This window comes from Rhinoderma darwinii, chromosome 3 (genome assembly GCF_050947455.1).
Source record: "Rhinoderma darwinii isolate aRhiDar2 chromosome 3, aRhiDar2.hap1, whole genome shotgun sequence".
Classification (NCBI taxonomy): Eukaryota; Metazoa; Chordata; class Amphibia; order Anura; family Rhinodermatidae; genus Rhinoderma; species Rhinoderma darwinii.
The window spans coordinates 235,658,870-235,680,151 of record NC_134689.1 but is presented as its reverse complement, the minus strand read 5'-3'; the positions used below and the strand labels follow the sequence as shown (position 1 = coordinate 235,680,151).

At 43.9% G+C, this 21,282-nt stretch overlaps 1 protein-coding gene across 6 annotated transcripts in view; it reads left to right on the top strand.

Annotated features, from left to right (window-relative positions):
- The window catches only part of AHCYL2 (adenosylhomocysteinase like 2), a 145,289-nt gene that overhangs the window by 72,698 nt on the left and 51,309 nt on the right, over positions 1-21,282 (top strand). For 2 of the 6 annotated variants that reach the window (XM_075857545.1, XM_075857544.1), the window contains exon 1: positions 11,880-12,135. The exons of the other annotated variants lie outside the window; for them this stretch is intronic. In XM_075857545.1, the coding sequence (XP_075713660.1) occupies positions 12,079-12,135 (57 nt within the window). In that variant the 5' untranslated portion in view covers positions 11,880-12,078. Of the gene's footprint in view, positions 1-11,879; positions 12,136-21,282 lie in introns of those variants that run through there. 6 annotated transcript variants of the gene reach the window in all.

Below are 21,282 nucleotides of genomic sequence, written 5' to 3'. Positions count from 1 at the left end.
AAAACCTTTACAGCAAAACTTGAGCTCCAAAATCCAAATGACGCTCCTTCCATTCTGAGCCCTGTCATGTGTCCAAACAGCAGTTTATGACCACATGTGGGGTATTGCCGTAATCTGGAGAAATTGCTTTTTAAATGTTGGGGTGTTTTTCTCCTTTATGCCTTGTAAAAATTGAACATTTCTGTTTTATTAGAAAATTAGATTTTCATTTAATTTTTATGGCCTATTTCCACTAAATTCAGCAAAAAAACTGTGGGATTAAAATGCTCACAATACCCCTTTATAAATTCCTTGAGGGGTGTAGATTGCTAAATGGTGTGTCTTTGGGGGGTTTCCACTGTTTTGGCACCTCAACACCTCTTCAAACCTGACATGGTGCCTAAAATATTTTCTAATTAAAATGAGGCCCCAAAATCCTCTAGCTGCTCCTTTGCTTTTGAGTGTGTTTCAGTCCAGTAGCACACTAGGCCCACATGTGGGATGTTTTTAAAAACTGCAGAATCTGGGCAATAAATATTGAGTTGTGTTTCTCTGGTAAAACCTTCTGGGTTTACAGAAAAAAAATGAATTAAAACTGATTTTCTGCAAAAAACATTTAATTTGTAAATTTCACCTCGCTTTGCTTTAATTCCTGTGAAACACCTAAGGGGTTAAGAAACTTTCTAAATGCTGTTTTTAAAATGGGGTAATTTTATAGGGGGTTTCTAATATATAAGGCCCCTCAACAGCCACTTCACAACTGAACTGGTCCATAAAAAAAGGCTTTAGAAATTTGCTTGAAAATTTGAGAAATTGCTGCTAAAGTTCTAAGCCTTGTAACGTCCAAGAAAAATAAAAGGTTTAAAAAACGATGCCAATATAAAGTAGACATGTGGGAAATGTGAACTAGTAACTATTTTGTGTGGTATTACTGTCTGTTTTACAAGCATACATTTACAAATTTTTACAAAAATTTACTACATTTTGCACATTTTGGTATTTTTCTCAAATAATGATTTGTATCGACCAAATTTTACCACTTAAAGTACAATATGTCACGAGAAAACAATCTCAAAATCGCTTGAAAAAATAAAAGCATTCAAAACTTATTACGACAAAAAGTAACACGTCAGATTTAAAAAAAAAAAATGGCCTGGTCCTTTAGGTGAAATAGGCGGTGTCCTTAAGGGGTTAATACTATTAATTGTTAGGATTGTATATATTTCTATTTAGATGATTTAGTTGTCCTCTAAAAGATCAGGAACCTTTAAATATGTGTGAGGAAATATGGTCATGCTGCAAAACTTAAAAGCATATCAAATTTTATTACACAACATAAATAAAAGTACACAAGCATACATGAGGATAAAATGGAGCATGCAACCTTCAGGCTGGGTTCACACGAGCACATTAACGTCCGTAATGGACGGACGTATTTGGGCCACAAGTCCCGGACCGAACTCAGGGCAGGGAGCCGGGCTCCTAGCATCGTAGTTATGTACGACGCTAGGAGTCCCTGCCTCTTTGTGGAACTACTGTCCCGTACTGAAAACATGATTACAGTATGGGACAGTAGTCCTGCAGAGAGGCAGGGACTCCTAGCATCGTACATAACTATGATGCTAGGAGCCGGGCTCCCTGCACTGAGTTCGGTCCGGGACTTCCGGCCGAAATACGTCCGTCCATTACGGACGTTAATGTGCTCGTGTGAACCCAGCCTTACAACAAGAGAGGGAGAGAAGAGACACGGTAGGTGGAATGGGTATAAAGACTGTGTGTCAAGGTCCTACATATGATGCTTACCATAATGCAATAAAATCATGTATTGATGCATAGGTACACCAGGGTAACTACAGGCAATAATAATGGTAAACAAATATCATGCTTCATAAGTGAAAATACACAATGTAATAAATGCGCACATGTATTTACCCCTGAAGGCGAGATACATACATATTGTAAGAATTTAACAAATTACAGTGCCAGAGAAGGACCGGACCCAAACGCCGCCGCGCACTTGGCGTGCATTTTGCCGTAGCTTCATCAGGGAGCTGACAAAGCTATTCCACCTACGTGTCTCTCTCCCCCCCCCCCTTGTTGTGAAGGTTGCACGCTCCATTTTATCCTCATGTACGCTTGTGTACATTTAACCCCTTAATGACTTTTCCTGAAAAGGTCTTAATGACCAGCAACATTTTTCAGTTTTTATCTCTCTGCATTTCAGCAGCCGTAACTTTTTTTTTTTCACTGACGTGGCCGTATGAGGCCTTGTTTTATGCGGGAGAAATGTTATTATATTTTTATTTTTTTTCACAGTTTGGAGGTAGAAAAATATATTTTTATGGTGTGAATATAGGAAAAAGCGATTTTTGGCATAGTTTTTCTTGTTTATTTTTTATCCCGTTCACGTTTCGCTCTAAATAACCAGTTAGATTAATTCTTCAGCTTTTTACGATCGTTTAGATACACAATATGTGTAGGTTTTTTGTTTTTATTTAGTGTAGGGCCAATAAAATATATTTTATTGAAAATATTGACTTTATTTTCTTTTTGGACTTTTTTATTTATTTTTTACTTTTTTTTTAAATCCTATTGAGGGATGACTTTATTTAGAACTATTTTTTACTTGTAATGTATCAGCATACTCCTTGTATGCTAATACATCATACTGTCACCATGACACAGGCTTCTATTAGGGAAGCACATGGGGTGCCCTAACAGCAGGCAAACTGAACAGACAGCCCTGGGGTCCTTTCTAGGTCCCCAGGGCTGACTGCAGAGGGATTCCCTGCTCTTTGATCACGTCACCGGGTTTCCAGTGACTCTATCAAAGAAGAGTTCCCTTTGATCTTGCTGCGGTCATGGACCGTGGCGATCAAAGGGTTAAACAGCTGGGGTCTGAATGTTTTCCGACCCCAGCTGTATTCAGTAGGCTTCTCTAAGATCAGGAGCTAGTTTAGTTACAGCTCCTTCTAAGAGGATGAGCGCTAATCAGCCTCTTCTACAGCGACGCCAAAAGACGTCGCTGTAGACTAAGCACATGCACCGTCTGCCGTCAAGACTGTGGGCGATCGTTAAGGGGTTAATAATGTTGTGTAATAAAATTTGCTCTTAAGCCTTCATTCAAAAAGGTTGTGTTCCTTAACCCCTCAACGACCACCCACCGTCTTTTAACGGCAGGCGGTGCAAGTGCTTCATCTACAGTGACTCCTTTTGGCGCCACTGTAGAAGGGACTGATGAGCGCTCCTGTGAGCTCATCCTCGAAGCAGGAGCTGTAATTTACAGCTCCTGATCTTAGAGCAGTCTGCTGAATACAGCTGGGGTCGGGAAACATTTGGACCCCAGCTGTTTAACCCTTTGATCGCCGCGGTTCGTGACCGCGGCAAGATCAAAGGGAACTCCCCTCTTTGATCACATTACCGGGTTTCTGATGATGCAATCAAAGACTGTCTGTTCCGTTTCCCTGCTGTTAGGGCAGCACATAGTGTGCCCTAACAGCAGCGTGTGTTATAGTGACACAGTATAATGTATTAGCATACAGGAGTATGCTAATACATTAAAGTAAAAAAATATATAGTTGTAGATAAAGTTATCCCTTAACGGGATTTAAAAAAAAAAAGCCCCCAAAAAATGCCCCTACATTAAATAAAAACAAAAAAACTACACATTTGGTATCTAAACGACCGTAATAACCTGAAGAATTAATCTAACAGGTTATTTAGCGTGAAACATGAATGGGCTAAAAAATAATCAAGAAAAACTACGCAGAGAATTGCTTTTTCCTACATTCACGCCGTAAAAATAGTACAGGACAGTGTTCCCGCAGCGAGGCAGGGACTCCTAGTATCATGGATAACTATGATGCTAGGAGCCCAGCTCCCTGAAGTGTGTTCGGTCCGGGAAATACTGCCGACATACAGTCCGTGTATCATGGCCTAATGAGGAAATGAGAAGTATCAGAGGCGTTGTGGATTATTAGATAGTGTGGAGAATAGAGAGGTGAGGGGCAGAGTTGTAAATTCTCAGCATAAGGCCTGATTTACACGAGCGTGTGCGTTTTGCGTGCGCAAAAGGCACTTAACAGCTGCGTGTGTCATCAGTGTATGATGCGCGGCTGCGAGATTTTCTCGCAGCCGCCATCATTTTGACACTCCGTTTGGATTTTTGTAAACAGAAAAGCACGCGGTGCTTTTCTGTTTACATTCAGAGAATGACAGCTGTTGCGCGAACCACGCAGTTCGCACGGAAGTGCGACCTGCGTGGTTTTCACGCACCCATTGACTTCAATGGGTGCGTGATACGCAGAAATATAGAACATGTCGTGAGTTTTACGCAGCGGACTCACGCTGCGCAAAACTCACTGACTGTCTGCACTGCCGGATAGCCTAATATAGGTGCGTACGACACGCGTGAAAAGCATGCGCGTCGCACGCGCGTATATTACGCTCGTCTAAATGATGCCTAAATTTGTAATGGAGGTAGTCTTTTGACAAAAATGAGATTTTCTCCATAGACGTTCAGCACATCTCGAGCATTGCTGAAGAAAGTGGGATTGAGGCGTGTGCCAGGGTTGTGGACTTCGATGCAATCGATATTGGATGGATCCTGTGTTTTAGAGACTGAGAACATAACAAGAATTTGAAAGTTGCTTTTAAAACAAATAACAATTTGATTTAATAAAAATTGCTTAAGACCCTTTTACACTGGCCAATAATCGGACAATTGCTCGTTCCCGATAATTGGCCTGTGTAAACAGAGGGCAGCGAACAGCAAATGAACGAGCAAACGCTCATTCATCAGCTGATGGTATTGTTTTAAATGTGTAAGATATTATCGTTGTGTAAACGGTTATGTGCTGCCAACATGATACAAATGTATGGGGACAAGCGATCGTAGTAACGAGCACTCATCCCCATACTAGCTCCTTGTGAAAGGAGCAAACGAGCGCCGATCAACATGTCCTATTTTCCTGCGTTTTCACGCATCTCTTCGTAGACTCTAGTCTATGAGGGATCCGTGCTAACGCATCCCACATGGGTGCACCTTGGACGTGAAAAACATCCATTTCTCACGTTCGAGGTTGCACACGCTCATCTGAATGTAGCCTTAAAGTCTGCATACAGAGAAAAGAACAATGTGGTGATCCATGATAAGAATACGCACGTGGTAAGGAACCCCCTCAACGTGAAACGTCAGACCTATATTTAAAAATAATTTTTCGCTAACTCATACATGTGTAGCCGAGTTCACCATGTAATGGGCAGTGCTGTACAAATCTTGTCACTTTAAAGAGGCTCTGTCACCAGATTTTGCAACCCCTATCTGCTATTGCAGCAGATCGGCGCTGCAATGTAGATTACAGTAACGTTTTTATTTTTAAAAAACGAGCATTTTTGGCCAAGTTATGACCATTTTTGTATTTATGCAAATGAGGCTTGCAAAAGTACAACTGGGCGTGTTGAAAAGTAAAAGTACAACTGGGCGTGTATTATGTGCGTACATCGGGGCGTGTTTACTACTTTTACTAGCTGGGCTTTCTGACGAGAAGTATCATCCACTTCTCTTCACAACGCCCAGCTTCTGGCAGTGCAGACACAGCCGTGTTCTCGAGAGATCACGCTGTGACGTCACTTCCCCAGGTCCTGCATCGTGTCAGACGAGCCGGCACCAGAGGCTACAGATGATTCTGCAGCAGCATCGGCGTTTGCAGGTAAATCGATGTAGCTACTTACCTGCAAACGCTGATTCTGCTGCAGAATCAACTGTAGCCTCTGGTGCCGACACGATGCAGGACCTGTGAGTGACGTCACAGATCTGCACTGCCAGAAGCTGGGCGTTCTGAAGAGAAGTGGATGATACTTCTCATCAGAACGCCCAGCTAGTAAAAGTAGTAAACACGCCCCGATGTACGCACATAATACACGCCCAGTTGGACTTGTACTTTAAACACACCCACTTGGACTTTTGCAAGCCTCATTTGCATAAATACAAAAATGGTCATAACTTGGCCAAAAATGCTCGTTTTTTAAAAATAAAAACGTTACTGTAATCTACATTGCAGCGCCTATCTGCTGCAATAGCAGATAGGGGTTGCAAAATCTGGTGACAGAGACTCTTTAGGCTATGTTCACACGGAGTATTTTGGGGGAGGAATATCTGCCTCAAAGCTCCAAACGGAATTTTGAGGCAGATATTCCTCCCCCAAAATACTCCGTGTGAATAGCAATGATCGCGCCGTTTTTCGCCCGCGGCCATTGAGCGCCGCGGGCAGAAAACACGCTTTCTCCTGCCTCCCATTGAAGTCAATGGGAGGTCGGAGGCGGAAGCGCCCGAAGATAGGGCATGTCGCTTCTTTTTCCCGCGAGGCAGTTTTACTGCTCGCGGGAAAAAGACGCCGACGCCTCCCATTGAAATCAATGGGAGGCGTTCTCGGGCCGTTTCTGCCGAGTTTTGCGACGCGGTTTCCGCGTCAAAAAACTCGGCAAAAGACCCCGTGTGAACATAGCCTTAAACAGTTTTTAGCCTAGTTATTTAGATATCTATGCCATTCTATTTGGTGTCCGATATGTAAATAACCCCCTGAACTGTCAATGGCACGGGGCGTGATACTTAGCGTTTTGACGCCGTCCAATCCGCTACAGACTGTCAGAGCGGCTTGTGCTGTGTGATCCTGCTCGCAAGATCAGTCTTGTCGCCCTTGTCTGCTGAGAGCTGAAGAGAGAATGAGACCATGCATGATTATCGGGCGGAAAAATATAACCTCACTGATATCTAAATAACAGAGGAGGCTAGAAATATAGTTTAAAATGAGACAGGGTTTGTGCAGCCCTGCCTATTACATGGTGCTCTCAACTGCACATGTATGGTACAATGTTGTTAGTTACTCAGTAATTCCATTTTCCACAGATAAGAGAGTAATACCACAGCAAATAAAGAGGATAAATAGTCCTAAATACAGAGGAAGTCACCAATTAGGATTTATTTGCACAGCATTTTACTTTCATCTTCTGTCCAGCAACAAGGTTCACAAACCATACCCTGCCCCACGTGTATGATGTCAGACTTAAAAATATTCTGTCACCACATTATAAGTGCCCTATCTCGTACACAAGGAGATGGGCGCTGTAATGTAGATGACCGCAGTGCTTTTTATTTAGAAAAACTATCTATTTTTACCACGTTAGGAGCGATTTTAGCTTTATGCTAATTCATTTCTTAATGCCCAAGTGGGCGTGTTTTTACTTTAGACCAAGTGGGCGTTGTACAGAGGAGTGTGTGACGCTGACCAATCAGCGTCATGCACTTCTCTCCATTCATTTAGTCAGCGCATAGTGACACTGTGTTATTCACTACGTGCTGTCTAAGGGCAGATACAGACGGACGTTGTGTTTTTGCGCGCGCAAACAACGCAGCGTTTTGCGCGCGCAAAAACCATTTGACAGCTGCGTGTGTCATCCGTGTATGATGCGCGGCTGCGTGATTTTCGCGCAGCCGCCATCATAGAGATGAGGCTAGTCGACGCCTGTCACTGTCCAAGGTGCTGAAAGAGCTAACTCTTTCAGCACCCTCGACAGTGAATGCCGAACACTATCGAAAAACCCGTTGAAAAAAAAAGAAAAAGTTCGTACTTACGAGAACTTCCCGGCCGTTGCCTTGGTGACGCGCCTCTCGACATCGGGCCCCACCTCCCTGGATGACGCGCCAGTCCATGTGACCGCTGCAGCCTGTGATTGGCTGGAGCTGTCACTTGGACTGAATTGTCATCCCGGGAGGTCAGACTGGAGGAAGAAGCCGGGAGTTATCGGTAAGTCAGAACTTCGTTTTTTTTCCACAGGTTCATGTATATTGGGATCGGAAGTCACTGTCCATGGTGCTGAAACAGTTTAACTCTTTCAGCACCATGGACATTGACTATCCCCTGACGTCGCTTACCAATAATTTTTTTGCCGGGTTCGGCTAAAACGAGTTCGGCCAAACCCGGTGAAGTTCGGTTCGCTTGTCCGGCTTCGCTCATCGCAAAGACACTCTGTTTGGATGTTCGGAAACAGAAAAGCACGTGGTGCTTTTCTGTTTACATTCATCCTTTTGACAGCTGGTGCGCTGTTTCAGTCGGTTCGCACGGAAGTGCTTCCGTGCAACCTGCGTGGTTTTCACGCACCCGTTGACTTCAATGGGTGCGTGATGCGCGAAATACGCAGTGTTATTGAACCTGTCGCGCTTTTTGCGCAGCAGACAAACGCTGCGCAAAAAGCACGGACTGTCTGTACTGCCCCATAGACTTGTATTGGTCCATGCGTGCCGCGTGAAAACCACGCGGCCCGCACGGACCGAATACACGCTCGTGTGAATCCCCCCTTATACTGACATATTAACGTTACTGAAGTGTTTTTAGACAGGGTGTAGACATTCCTTCCAGCCAGGACAGGATGTCTATTCACAATCCCGGCACTTCGGTAACGTTTCTGTTGTGCTTACAGCAGAGCAAGCCTAATCTCGCTGTAACCTGTCATTTACAGTGTGATCTCGGGAGATTACGCTTGCTCTGCTGTAAGTACCACAGAAACGGTAACGAAGTGCCGGGATTGTGAATAGACATCCCGTCCTGGCTGGAAGGAATGCCTAGTCACTGTCTAAAGTCTTCAGTAACGTTAATGTGTTAGTATAAGACAGCACATAGCGAACAACGCAGGGTCACTATGCGCTGACTAAATGAATGAAGAGAAGTGCATGATGCTGATTGGTCAGCGTCATACACTCCTCTGTACAACGCCCACTTGGTCTAAAGTAAAAACACGCCGACTTGGGCATTAAGAAACTAATTAGCATAAAGCTAAAATTGCTCCTAACGTGGTAAAAATAGATCGTTTTTCTAAATAAACACTGCTGTCACCTATATTACTGCGCCGATCTCCTTATGTAGGAGATAGGGCACTTATAATGTGGTGACAGTCTCTTTAAAGAGGCTCTGTCACCACATTATAAGTGCGCTGTCTTGTACATAATGTGATCGGCGCTGTAATGTAGATTACAGCAGTGGTTTTTATTTAGAAAAACAATCTCTTTTCACCAAGTTATGACCTATTTTAGCTTTATGCTAATGACGTTCTTAATAGACAACTGAGCGTGTTTTTACTTTTGACCAAGTGGGCGTTGTGGAGAGAAGTGTAAGACACGTCTCCCCATTCATTTACTCTGCATATAGTGATCCTGTGTTGTTCGCTATGTGCAGTCACATACACACACATTAACGTTACTGAAGTGTCTTGACAGTAAATAGACATTGCGTCCAACCAGGATGGGATGTCCATTTACAATCCCGACACTTTGGTAACGTTTGTGTGGGACTTACAGCACAGCAAGTGTAATCTCGCTGTAAATGGCAGCACAGCGTGATCTCGATGTGCTGTGTGAGTAAGGGTATGTTCACACGCAGAGTCAAAAACGTCTCAAAATACGGAGCTGTTTTTAAGAGAAAATAGCTCCTGATTTTCAGACGTTTTTTGTGCCAGTCGCGATTTTCGCTGCGTTTTTTTTTACGGCCGTTTTTGGAGCTTTTTTCAATAGTCAATGGAAAACGGCTCCAAAAACATCCGAAGAAGTGTCCGGCACTTCTTTTTCGCGGCCGTTTCTTTACGCGGAAAAAAACGCTGCGAAGAACGCTCCGTCGGAACAGAACGCCATTTTCCCATTGAAATCAATGGGCAGATGTTTGGAGGCGTTCTGCTTTCGATTTTTCGGCCATTTACGCCCCGAAAAACGGCCGAAGATAGGTTGTGTGAACATACCCTTAGTCACACACAAACGTTACTGAAGTGTGGAGATTGTGAATAGACATCGCGTCCTGGTTGGACGCGATGTCTATTTACTGTCAAGACACTTCAGTAACGTTAATGTGTGAGTATGGGTCTGCACATGGCGAACAACGCAGCATCACTTTGTGCAGAGTAAATGAATGGAGAGAAGTGTATGACGCTGATTGGTCACGGATTGGTAAGCGTCATACACTTCTCTCCATAACGCCCACTTGGTCAAAAGTAAAAACACGCCCAGTTGTCTATTAAGAAACCCATTAGTATAAAGCTAAAATAGGTCATAACTTGGTGAAATAGATAGTTTTTCTAAATAAAAACCACTGCTGTTATCTACATGACAGCGCCGATCACATTATGTAGGAGATAGGCCACTTATAATCTGGTGACAGAATCTCCTTAACGTTAAAAGTATAATATTGTCGCTTTGATTCTAACTTTGTTTTGTGCATTTCCTATTTATTGCCTCAGCCTTTTCTTTTTATAAATTTATTGGTAGACAATCATGTGACATCAGCAGAATTTGGGGCATGTGATTTACACTCCATTGACGGCCTTTTACATGGTGCGATGATCTCTTGAATGATCGTTCATGCGAATGTTTATTCCCGATTTTATTGCTTATTGTAAACCTGCCCAGCAGACCAACTATAAAATGTTTTTCGTTGATCACATGTTTAAGGCTCTGTTCACATCTGCGTTGGGGTCCCATTCTGACGTTCCGTCGGAGGTTTCCGTCAGAACGGGACCCTGAGCAGACACAAGCTGACACAGACGGAAACCAGAGGTTTACGTCTACCCATTGATTTCAATAGTGACAGAGCCGATGCCCATGGTTTCTGTTTGTCTCTTTTGTGCACCGGATCAGTCGTTTTGCCGGAAGCAATCGCGTAGTCGAGTATGCTATTGCTTTCGGCAAAACGACTGATCCGGTGCACAAAAGAGATAAACAGAAACCACGAGCACCGTCTGTGTGAGTTTGTGTCTGAACAGGGTCCCGTTCTGACGGAAACCTCCGACGGAACGTCAGAATGGGACCCCAACATAGATGTGAACAGAGCCTAATGCAGGCATACATTTTCTTTGTCAGCAGTACCATCCCCTCATGTAAATAGGGAATGTGCTGCCGACATTAAGTATATGAGCAAGGGGGTAAGGGACGAACGATCGTACGAACCCTCGTCACGATCATTGCTATGTGGAAATGAAAGTAATCTAGTTTCTCTGCCCGTGTAAAAGGGCCCTTAGGATTGTTTGAGTGCCTGCCTTTCTTTGGTTTTATGGTCTACCACTCCTCTCTGCCCCTCCCTGCACTGGGCTGGAGTCTGCACACTGCCTGTGACATGCATGCTTTTTTGCACAGGGCACACTATGCAGATGCTCCTGTTTTTTTTTTTGTTTTTTTTTCTTGTGCTTTTGTACCTCCATATTGTGGCTCTCCATCATCCTGTCGACCATTTGAGATTGTCAATATAACGTTAGCTTCTGCATGATGTGATCTGACCACCCCTCTCTTTGTGATGTATGAGCAAGGTATCATGGGACATGTAGTTCCCAGAACTACTACCTTCAGACATTGATTTCTACAATCATGATGGTGGACTAAACCAGGACTATTCTAAAAATCATGTTTAGAGGTTGCATGGGGGAAAATAGTACATTGATAATGTGCTCTAATTTAGGTTGAGATGGGGATAATGATTATTTAATGTCTGCTGCCATAAGTAAAATTCAATTTGGCAGAGCACTTTGCATAATGCTGTATTAAGAGATCATAGTGCTGTACCAGCTACCTTCTGGCATACAATTGTAACAATAAGGGGTGCGCTTTTTCAACAATAGTTGCCCGAGAATAGGAGGGTCAGGAGTGTAGCTCTGTCAATTCCCCCCAGGTTCCTTCTTGACCTTGATTTGAATTTATTGGCATTTGTAGCCAGGGATTTGAATGAGTCATTGTTTTAGAGTATTGACATTACAAAGGGCAGTTCCTACCAATAGTGTAAGGGGGAATGTGAGATAGTATTTGATTCGAGGAGGGGCCTGGCAGATTTCCTATGTCAGAGATAGCGTCCTATAACCTTGCTGCCTGAGCGTGGAACATTAGCTCTCCGGGATCCTAGAGCATAGTAGAGTTTTTGTGCACAATTTCAGAGCAGGAGGGAGGATAGATCCCACTTGAGCTCCTAGAGTGACTGGCACTGGCTTTGGCAGTGCAGTACAAAACACAAAGCTTTTCTCCAACACTCCTCAGATCATTTTGAGAAAGCTGAGATTTTTACAGGTGAAGTCATGGAGAGGACAGAGAGCACACAAGACACCACCGCCTTTAATATGCCCGACTGGATGGTAAGCATAGAATCCTGCTTACCAAAACTTATGAATGACTTATGAATTTTGTTCGAAATGTTTTTAGGTAATTTAAAACATAAATAAAATAATCTAATACTTGATGAAAAATCGCATCACAATATATTTAGATAACCTATAGAGGTTTGTAAATTCTAGCACTTAAAACGGAATAGTGATTATTTTACTAGACCAATCTTAAACTCTGCAGGTGCTTTTAGCAAATGTTCTATATAAGAGCTTGTATTGATTCGTACGTCTGTCTGGAGATGTCTATTTTCTACTGTGGAAAGCAGGTGGAATAAATGCATTGTGCAATTGAACCACTTAATCTTAATTTTGATCATGTTATCACAATGTACTTTGATAAGAAAAGGAGTAGCATGAACTTAACCTTGGGTTAGAAGCTTCATAGGTGACTGGCCATAGCTGGAACTTTTTTTTTTTTTTGTTTTAAAAAATTTCTCAAATTATTAATTGACTGCAGAAGGATCCATTTTTTGTGATATCCGTTGCAGGTAAAAAATATAAAAAATCTTAACTTACAGCTAAATTGCCTTTACTAAACAAGGTCAAACTTTTGTTTTTAGCCACGTCAAGTAAATTTTGCAGTACAGTCAAGACATTTGTTGATGACTGCATCTCGCAACCATAAGGGTCTATTCACACCACACTGTCATGTAGTTATTTTTTTTTCTTGATGATCACAAGATCGATACAAAAAACATGATTTGACCACGATGTGTAATAGACCCTAATTTGGCTGTTCGATACACTAAGTTGTAAATGTCAATCTTGGGCATTATTCTAAAAAGATTTTGGGGAAAAATAAAATAAAACTGATCCATATCGCAGCCTGTTTTCGCTTGACTGCAGCCAGATTGCTTTATGCTGCTGTTAGCGCTATTCTAATCCGGCTCCAAGCGTAACCGCAGAGTTACGTGAGACAGACTGGTTGCTATAAAGTCAATCTTTTCTATGTGGTTGGCATTCTGCAACCACTCTTTTCAGATCATGGCCACATTAGCAGTGTGGGAGTGGAAGGGGCAATTGGTGGGATTTAGTGGGGGTTTTACACAGCCGATACTGGCCGGAAAAATGATCGAACAACGATCCAGCACGTCGATCGGCGCTGGTTATCTCCATTCACAAAAAGCAATGATTGTTAAGGTATAGGGGCGAGCGATCGTTAATATGATCGTTTGTCCCCATGCATTTGCATCATGTCGCAGCACGTCTCCTTACCGACTAGCGATCATTCTCCAATTTTGGTCAATAAATGTAAGTTGACAAAGTCTTAAATTTGATTTGCTCTCATGAATTATTTTCCAGGTTAGAAGTGCACTTCAATCTGCTTTTTGGATGAGTAGAAGCTTCAAGCTTGCCTCTTTAGAACTTTTCCTACTATTTTTAGATTTTGTGTGGAACAGATTTGAATAAAAGCCAAACTGTTAATGGGAATATTACATTCTACCAACCGTTTCGTAGTCCATTTTGTGACGGCCATACACTTTAGAAAGAGGTTTGCTGAACACTCATTCAATGTTTCCTCAAAAGCATGCATGTTTATTTTCATGTAGAGAGGGGAATAAGTCGCTGCCACACACCTCTTAACAGCAGATTCGCTCCTAGGGGAACTAAGGATCCTTCTTTCCCTGGATATCTGCCATACAGTTTATATTGTTGGTGGGTTCGGCCAGCTGTAGTTGAAGAACCGGTAGAGTATGACACATTCTATATAAAGACTATATGCATCCCTTTGCGGAAAGCGCTTATCTTAACTGTACTTTGTTTGAACTGTTTGTCACCTGATAAGAGGCTGTAATGAACTTTATATTATTCATCAGGCTTGCATATCATTCTGTTAAATTACCTGTTTTTTGATTGTTTTTGCTTGTCTGCAATTATGTTCATTTATATTCTAAAAAAGTGGCTTCGCTGTATATACTTCTTGTTAGGTAAGCTAGATTAAAGGGAATGTGTTATGTATTTCATAAAGTAGATGTAAGTCTGTAGAAGAGAAATAATATATATATTTTTTTTTATGCTTCAGTTATTTATTTTTAAAAGGTTTCCCAGTGAAGGCTATATTGGAATCGCACACTTCCTTTCTGTACAGTCTATAGCCAGTGCAGCTTTATTGGCAGCTGAAATAAATGGGAGTCTATTGAGAAATGTCAGACAGTCTCCGGGAAGTGATTGAGTACATCCCCTTCCCTCAAAATCCAGAGTGTGACAAGGAAGATGCATTAGAGCTGTCATTAATTCGCCCATCCTCTAATGATGAGATGACTCTGCACATTCTTTCCCAATCAATGCAGCAAAGCTGACAAGCGAACTGCAGAAAGCACATTGGTGACTGCTCTAGTGGTCCGTAAAATCCATTATATGTCAATAGGGGAGGGGAGAGAGACAGACAACATATTTTTTAGTTTGAATATACCATATCCATTGTGAATTATGAAATACTGAAGTAATGTGTGTGCAGGGCCTAACAATTATTTAAGGTTAGTATTAGAGGATGTAATTTATTGCATGTTTAAATTGATTCCCTACGATATTGCACACCAAAAAATTTGGTGCGGCAATAACTTGGGCATGATCCCTGAAGCTGGCCATACATATCCAACAAATATCTTTCCCGACTCCACCATAAACATGCATGCGCAGATTGGCTTGTTTATTTTTAATTCCTGACAGTGGCTTTTCTCATGCATTTACAATGGATTGGGTATGTTAAAACGCAACGTGTCTGATCCTTCTTCCTCTCCCCTTGCATTCAGCCGATAGTCAGGAGACCAACATACACATTAGAGGATTGGCCAGTCCTACCGAATTTGTTGGGGTCTGTCGACTTTTATCTATTGTTTATGACTAGCCTTCGGCCCATGCAAAATTAGATGGTTTGTACAGTTGAAAAAAGACACATGTCCATCAAAATTGTCAGGTTTTTTTCTCAATATTTTAGAACTGTACTAGTATTACTGGAGTGTTCTCTGCAGCAGAGTCCAGTTTCTATCTCCCCTATCGCAGGTGGACATCCCATTAAGGAACCGGATACAATCATAGGCGAAATTGCATTCAACCAAACTGCTACAGGTTTCTAACTACCTGTCTCTGAAACTAGATTTGGCAATAGTATGCAGTAAATAAGAAATTCTGTGATGAGAAGGGAGGTGGTGGGTGGGAGGGGCTGCCAGTTGTCTAAAATGGTAGTAACTGTGCCATACACGTACTATAGAATGCTTCATATCGATGCTTCAAACTTTATTATTCTCTTTTATTTGTGTTGGTGTTATATTTTCAGCAATGTTAAAGGGGTTTTCCAAGATACATTTTTATTTTGTAAATTAACCTAAGTTCTACTCTACACTAAGGCCTTATGCACCCGAACGTATGTTTTCCCTCCTGTAAATACTGGCATAAATACGGGTCCTTGGCACACGTATTCGACCCGTATTGCACCAGTATTTACGGACCCGTGCCCGTAAATACGGGTCCGGTGTCACCAGTATTCCACCCGTATTTACGGGCACGTTTTCGCTGCAAAATTGCACTGCACTAATCGGCAGCCCCTTTTCTCTATCAGTGCAGGATAGATAGAAGGGGCAGCCCTTTCTGAGGTAAAAGTAAAAAATTCATACTTACCCGGCCGTTGTCTTGGTGACGCGTCCCTCTTTCGACATCCAGCCCGACCTCCCTGGATGACGCGGCAGTCCATGTGACCTCTGCAGCCTGTGATTGGCTGCAGCGGTCACATGGGCTGAAACGTCATCCCGGGAGGCCGGACTAGAGTAAGAAGCAGGGAGTTCTGGGTAAGTATGAATTTCTGTTTTTTTTTTTTACACTTTTATTTATATTGTGATGGGTAGTCACTGTCCCTGGTGCTGAAACAGTTACTGCCGATCAGTTAACGCTTTCAGCACCCTGGGCAGTGACTATCCACTGACGTCGCCTAGCAACGCTCCTGTAATTACGGGTGCACACACGTAGTCACCCGTAATTACGGGAGCCCCATAGACTTCTATGGGCCTGCCCGTGCCGTAATTACGGCCTAAAATAGGACATGTTCTATATTTTTCAATGGTCCGGGCACCTTCCCGTAAGCATGCGGGGAGGTACCCGTGCCAATAGAAGTCTATGGGCCCGTAATTACGGGCATTTTTACGTTTGTGTGCATGGGGTCTAACTTTGTGATTTGCTTTTTGAAAAGTGCCCCCATTCTTGCCTATCACTGTGCGTCGTGTTACCTGTGACAACACATTTTCTGCTCCATCTAGTGGCATGCTGTACACTGTTCGCATGGGCTAGGAGCCAATAATCCTAGCAGAATAAACTGTACTAGTAAAGTTTTTTTTTTTGGGGGGCGTTAATTTTCACATCGTGGAACACGATTGCCAGGTCCCCGCTGCACTCTTGAATAGAGATTTATCAGCGCGTAAATTGGCTTTGTGTAGAATTTATAATTCGGGGACACAGAATCTTTACTTGGCTTTCCATGGAACCAGAGTATGTTTTGTGGTGGTTGTGCATATTTTGGTGGGATGTTGTTGGCTTGCCTGAAGGAGTTATGCTCCAGTGGGGGGGGGGGGGGGGGATCAGATTAAAGGCAAAGAGGCATTTTGTCTAGATCATTAAAAATGCTTACGTTTTTCTAGAGATCAATATGGTTTAAATAACTTTGCTTATTACATTTTTTACCATAAAGAAGTATGTGGGAATGTGTAACAACGAATGGTTTAGTCTAGCTTTTCACATGGATTAGTCTCTGGGCAACCTGCGTTCAAAAGAATGTAAACTCCATTGATTTTCTTTTATTTATATTCTGCATCTTTCTTCATTTGCCGTGTAACTGCAACAATTTCTATAAATTGATAGTGGGAAACCATGTGTGTAGTCGGTGAGAGCCGCGACCTACTTCTATAGAGGTAATTTGAGATATGGGATCAGGAGATATGGCTTAACAGTCTGTAACACAGGTGTGTTTGGTAGAAGAACAGTTGGTCCCTTCTTCTGTCTATGAGCTGTCTGTTATGTGTTTATCATAGGACCCACTTCTATGAGTTCATTCTTTAGTGGAAAGCTAAGGTGGAAGATCAGGACCACATAGACCAGGGGTCTCAAACTCGGCCGGGTAAGTGGGCCGCATATAGAAAAAATGGGAAGTTGACGGGCCGCATTACTTTAAAATTTGATGCAATACAAAATTATTGTTAATCAATTAGTTATTTGAACTACTATAACACTATATTACTATAAAAATAATACTACATTACTATAATAATAGCGCTAGGTTTACAATTTTAGATTTCTCCACGCGCTTATTTCAACAATCCAGCTTTCCCGTTTAAGTGTCGCTAAATGCAGTCCGGCGGCTCAGTTAGCACACGTCAAGATTGGGCAGCCCCTTTTTAGCTAGTGCCGCAGTGCCCTCTGTAGATGCTGCCGCAGTGCCCTCTGTAGATGCTGCCGCAGTGCCCTCTGTGGATGCTGCCGCAGTGCCCTCTGTGGATGCTGCCGCAGTGCCCTCTGTGGATGCTGCCGCAGTGCCCTCTGTGGATAATGCAACACACCCCTAGATAAGGCCACAGTGCCCTCTGTAGATAAGGCCATAGTGCCCTCTGTAGATAAGGCCACAGTGCCCTCTGTAGATAAGGCCACAGTGCCCTCTGTAGATAAGGCCACAGTGCCCTCTGTAGAGAAGGCCACAGTGCCCTCTGTAGAGAAGGCCACAGTGCCCTCTGTAGAGAAGGCCACAGTGCCCTCTGTAGAGAAGGCCACAGTGCCCTCTGTAGAGAAGGCCACAGTGCCCTCTGTAGAGAAGGCCACAGTGCCCTCTGTAGATAATGCAACACACCCCTAGATAATGCCAGTGTCCTCTTCAGATACTGCCACACACCCACTTGTAGATAATGCCACAGTGCCCTCTGTAGAGGCTGCCACAGTGCCCTCTGTAGAGGCTGCCACAGTGCCCTCTGTAGAGGCTGCCACAGTGCCCTCTGTAGAGGCTGCCCCAGTGCCCTCTGTAGAGGCTGCCCCAGTGCCCTCTGTAGAGGCTGCCCCAGTGCCCTCTGTAGAGGCTGCCCCAGTGCCGTCAGGGGTTTGCCCAGAACTGGAGTCCCAGGCAGAGCGCTAGTAGGCTCTTCCTGGGACTCCAGCTGTGCTCCTGACATCACTGGGACTCCTGCTCTGGGGAAGCCCCTGACATCATTGTCGATGTATGGACAGCGATGTCAGAGGCTTCCCCAGAGTCCCGGAGCAGAGCCGATAATAGCGCTCTGCCCGGGACTCCGCTCTGGGGAAGACCCTGACACACTGTCCATATATGGGCAGCGATGTCAGGGAATTCCACAGAGTCCCGGAGCAGAGCCTGTACTAGCGCTCTGCCCGGGACTCCGGCTCTGGGGAAGCCCCAGACATCGCTGTTCATATGTGGACAGCGATGTCAGGGAATTCCACAGAGTCCCGGAGCAGAGCCGACACCAGCGCTCTGCTCGGGACTCCGGCTCTGGGGAAGCCCCAGACATCGCTGTTCATATGTGGACAGCGATGTCAGGGAATTCCACAGAGTCCCGGAGCAGAGCCGACACCAGCGCTCTGCTCGGGACTCCGGCTCTGGGGAAGCTCCAGACATCGCTGTTCATATGTGGACAGCGATGTCAGGGAATTCCACAGAGTCCCGCAGCAGAGCCGACACCAGCGCTCTGCTCGGGACTCCGGCTCTGGGGAAGCCCCAGACATCGCTGTTCACATGTGGACAGCGATGTCAGGGAATTCCAGAGTCTCGGAGCAGAGCCGATACTGGCGGCTCTGTGTCCCGCGGGCCGCAGATGACAGCCCCAGGGGCCGCATGCGGCCCGCGGGCCACGTGCTTGAGACCCCTGACATAGACCATGACAACTGGTTTGTCGAATATGGCTGCTAGTTCTGTCCATAATTCTTGTCTGTTCAGCCGTATGTATTTATTTTGACCAGTTTGCCAATGTTTTGTGTGACCGTTTCTCAGTTTATCAGGATGGATGATCTGTATTTATATGTAGAGTGACCTTTCTTTGTGTGCAGTGCGAGGAGCAGTTTTGCTTATTGGACCTGTCCTGAAACTGTATCCAAGACATTCTTGCTACGATTACAAATAGAAAATGGGCTTTGGCTGAATTGCTTTTCTAACTGAAATGCTTTCTGAATTAATGCTCTTTGCCAATAACTGTCCTGTTTTCCTGAAGGTAGTGGGACATGCAGGCTGCTAGCAACATATTTCTATGCTTGGAATGCTTATATTTATCAGTGTGTATTCTTATTGTTTTATAAATGAGCAAAAAAAAAAGAAGATAACCCTGACAAGGTACGATAAAATAGGACGGATGCTTAGTGTTAGATATTTCCTAACATGCATCTTCTCATCAAATAATTGATTCCTTCATTGCACTGATGTAAAACTATTGTCACCTTAAGGCCCCATTACGCTGGCCTTTTTTGGCCGGTGCAGCGAGTGTCCATCAACGAGGCATCGTTGATTGGCGCTCGTTTGCTCCTGTCACAAGGAGCTATGCATGGGGACGGGCGCTCGTTACTCCGCTCGACCCCATACGTTATCCCGTCGGCAGTGCGTCTCCCTGTTTACACAGGGAGATGTGCTGCTGACGAAGATAATATTTAACTTTTTTAAAAAACAATACGATTAGCAGATGAACGAGTGCTTGCTCGTTCATTTGCTGATCGCTGTCCTGTTTACACAGGGCAATTATCGGCAACGAGCGTTCTATGAACGCTTGTCTGTCTGATAATTGCCCAGTGTAAAAACCCCCTTTACAGTTGGATTGACAATGATTATAGTAAGGCCTTGTTCATATCTGCGTTGGAGGCTCCGTTAGAGGCCTCCATCACAAATTCCAACAAATACAGAAAACGATCGCGCAGCATTCTGCGCTATTTCCATGAAATCCACAGACACCCAGACGGAAACCCATTAAAGCCAATGGATTCTGTTGGACACCGGTTGTCTATATTCAACGAAGCCTGTACTTCCGGCGTTTTCATTCTCCTCCTCCTCTTCTGATGGAGCAGAACGGAATGCCGAACGTATATGTGAACAAGGCCTTACCTCTATGGCCACATTTACAAGGTTTTACCCACTTCTTATTCTTCCTCCGTGTTTGGCTGGGGTTGTCAGACAAGACATCACAGACGTCCGCTTGGTCAACGCCCATGTTTTCTTCAATTGGGAGAGCGGAATCTGGCAGCTGCTTATTTTCCACAGGAAGAAAGGGTAGGGCTTGTTTAAATAGGCTCTGTCACCAGATTATCAAATCCCTATCTCCTATTGCATGTGATCGGCGCTGCAATGTAGAGAACAGTAACTTGTTTTTTTTTAAAAACGATCATTTTTGGCTAAGTTATGAGCAATTTTATATTTATGCAAATGAGCTTTGAAATGGATAACTGGGCGTGTTTTTTTCCGTATTTCCAACTGCCCGTGTATTGTGTTTTTAACAACTGGCCGTGTTTACTTGTTTTACTAATTGGGCGTTGTGAATAGAAGTATATGATGCTGACAAATCAGCATCATTCACTTCTCATCGTTCCCACCCAACTTCTTTCACTAAAGACACACAGCGTGAAGTCACCCACAGGTCCTTCAACCTTGTCGTCGGACAAAGAAGATACATCGGCTGAAAGGCATCCAAAAGGTTAATATGCTCGTCTCTAGGGAGTTTGCTATGCTTACCTGCACATGGTGATGCTGCTGCAAATTCAACTGTACGCCTGGAGCTGTGGTGTCTTCTCTCTTCCGACGCCAAGGTTGAAGGACCTGTGGGTGACGTCCTCACTCCCAGCCAGCTTCTTTCACTGCACACAGCGTGACATCACCCACAGGTCCTTTAACCTTGGCGTCGGAAGAGAGAAGACACCACAGCTCCAGGCGTACAGTTGAATTTGCAGCAGCATCACCATGTGCAGGTAAGCATAGCAAACTCCCTAGAGACGAGCATATTAATCTTTGGGACGCCTTTCAGCCGATGTATCTTCTTTGTCCGACGACGTTGACCTGTGGGTGACGTCACGCTGTGTGTCTTTAGTGAAAGAAGCTGGGTGGGAACGATGAGAAGTGAATACACTTCTATTCACAACGCCCAGTTGTTAAAAACA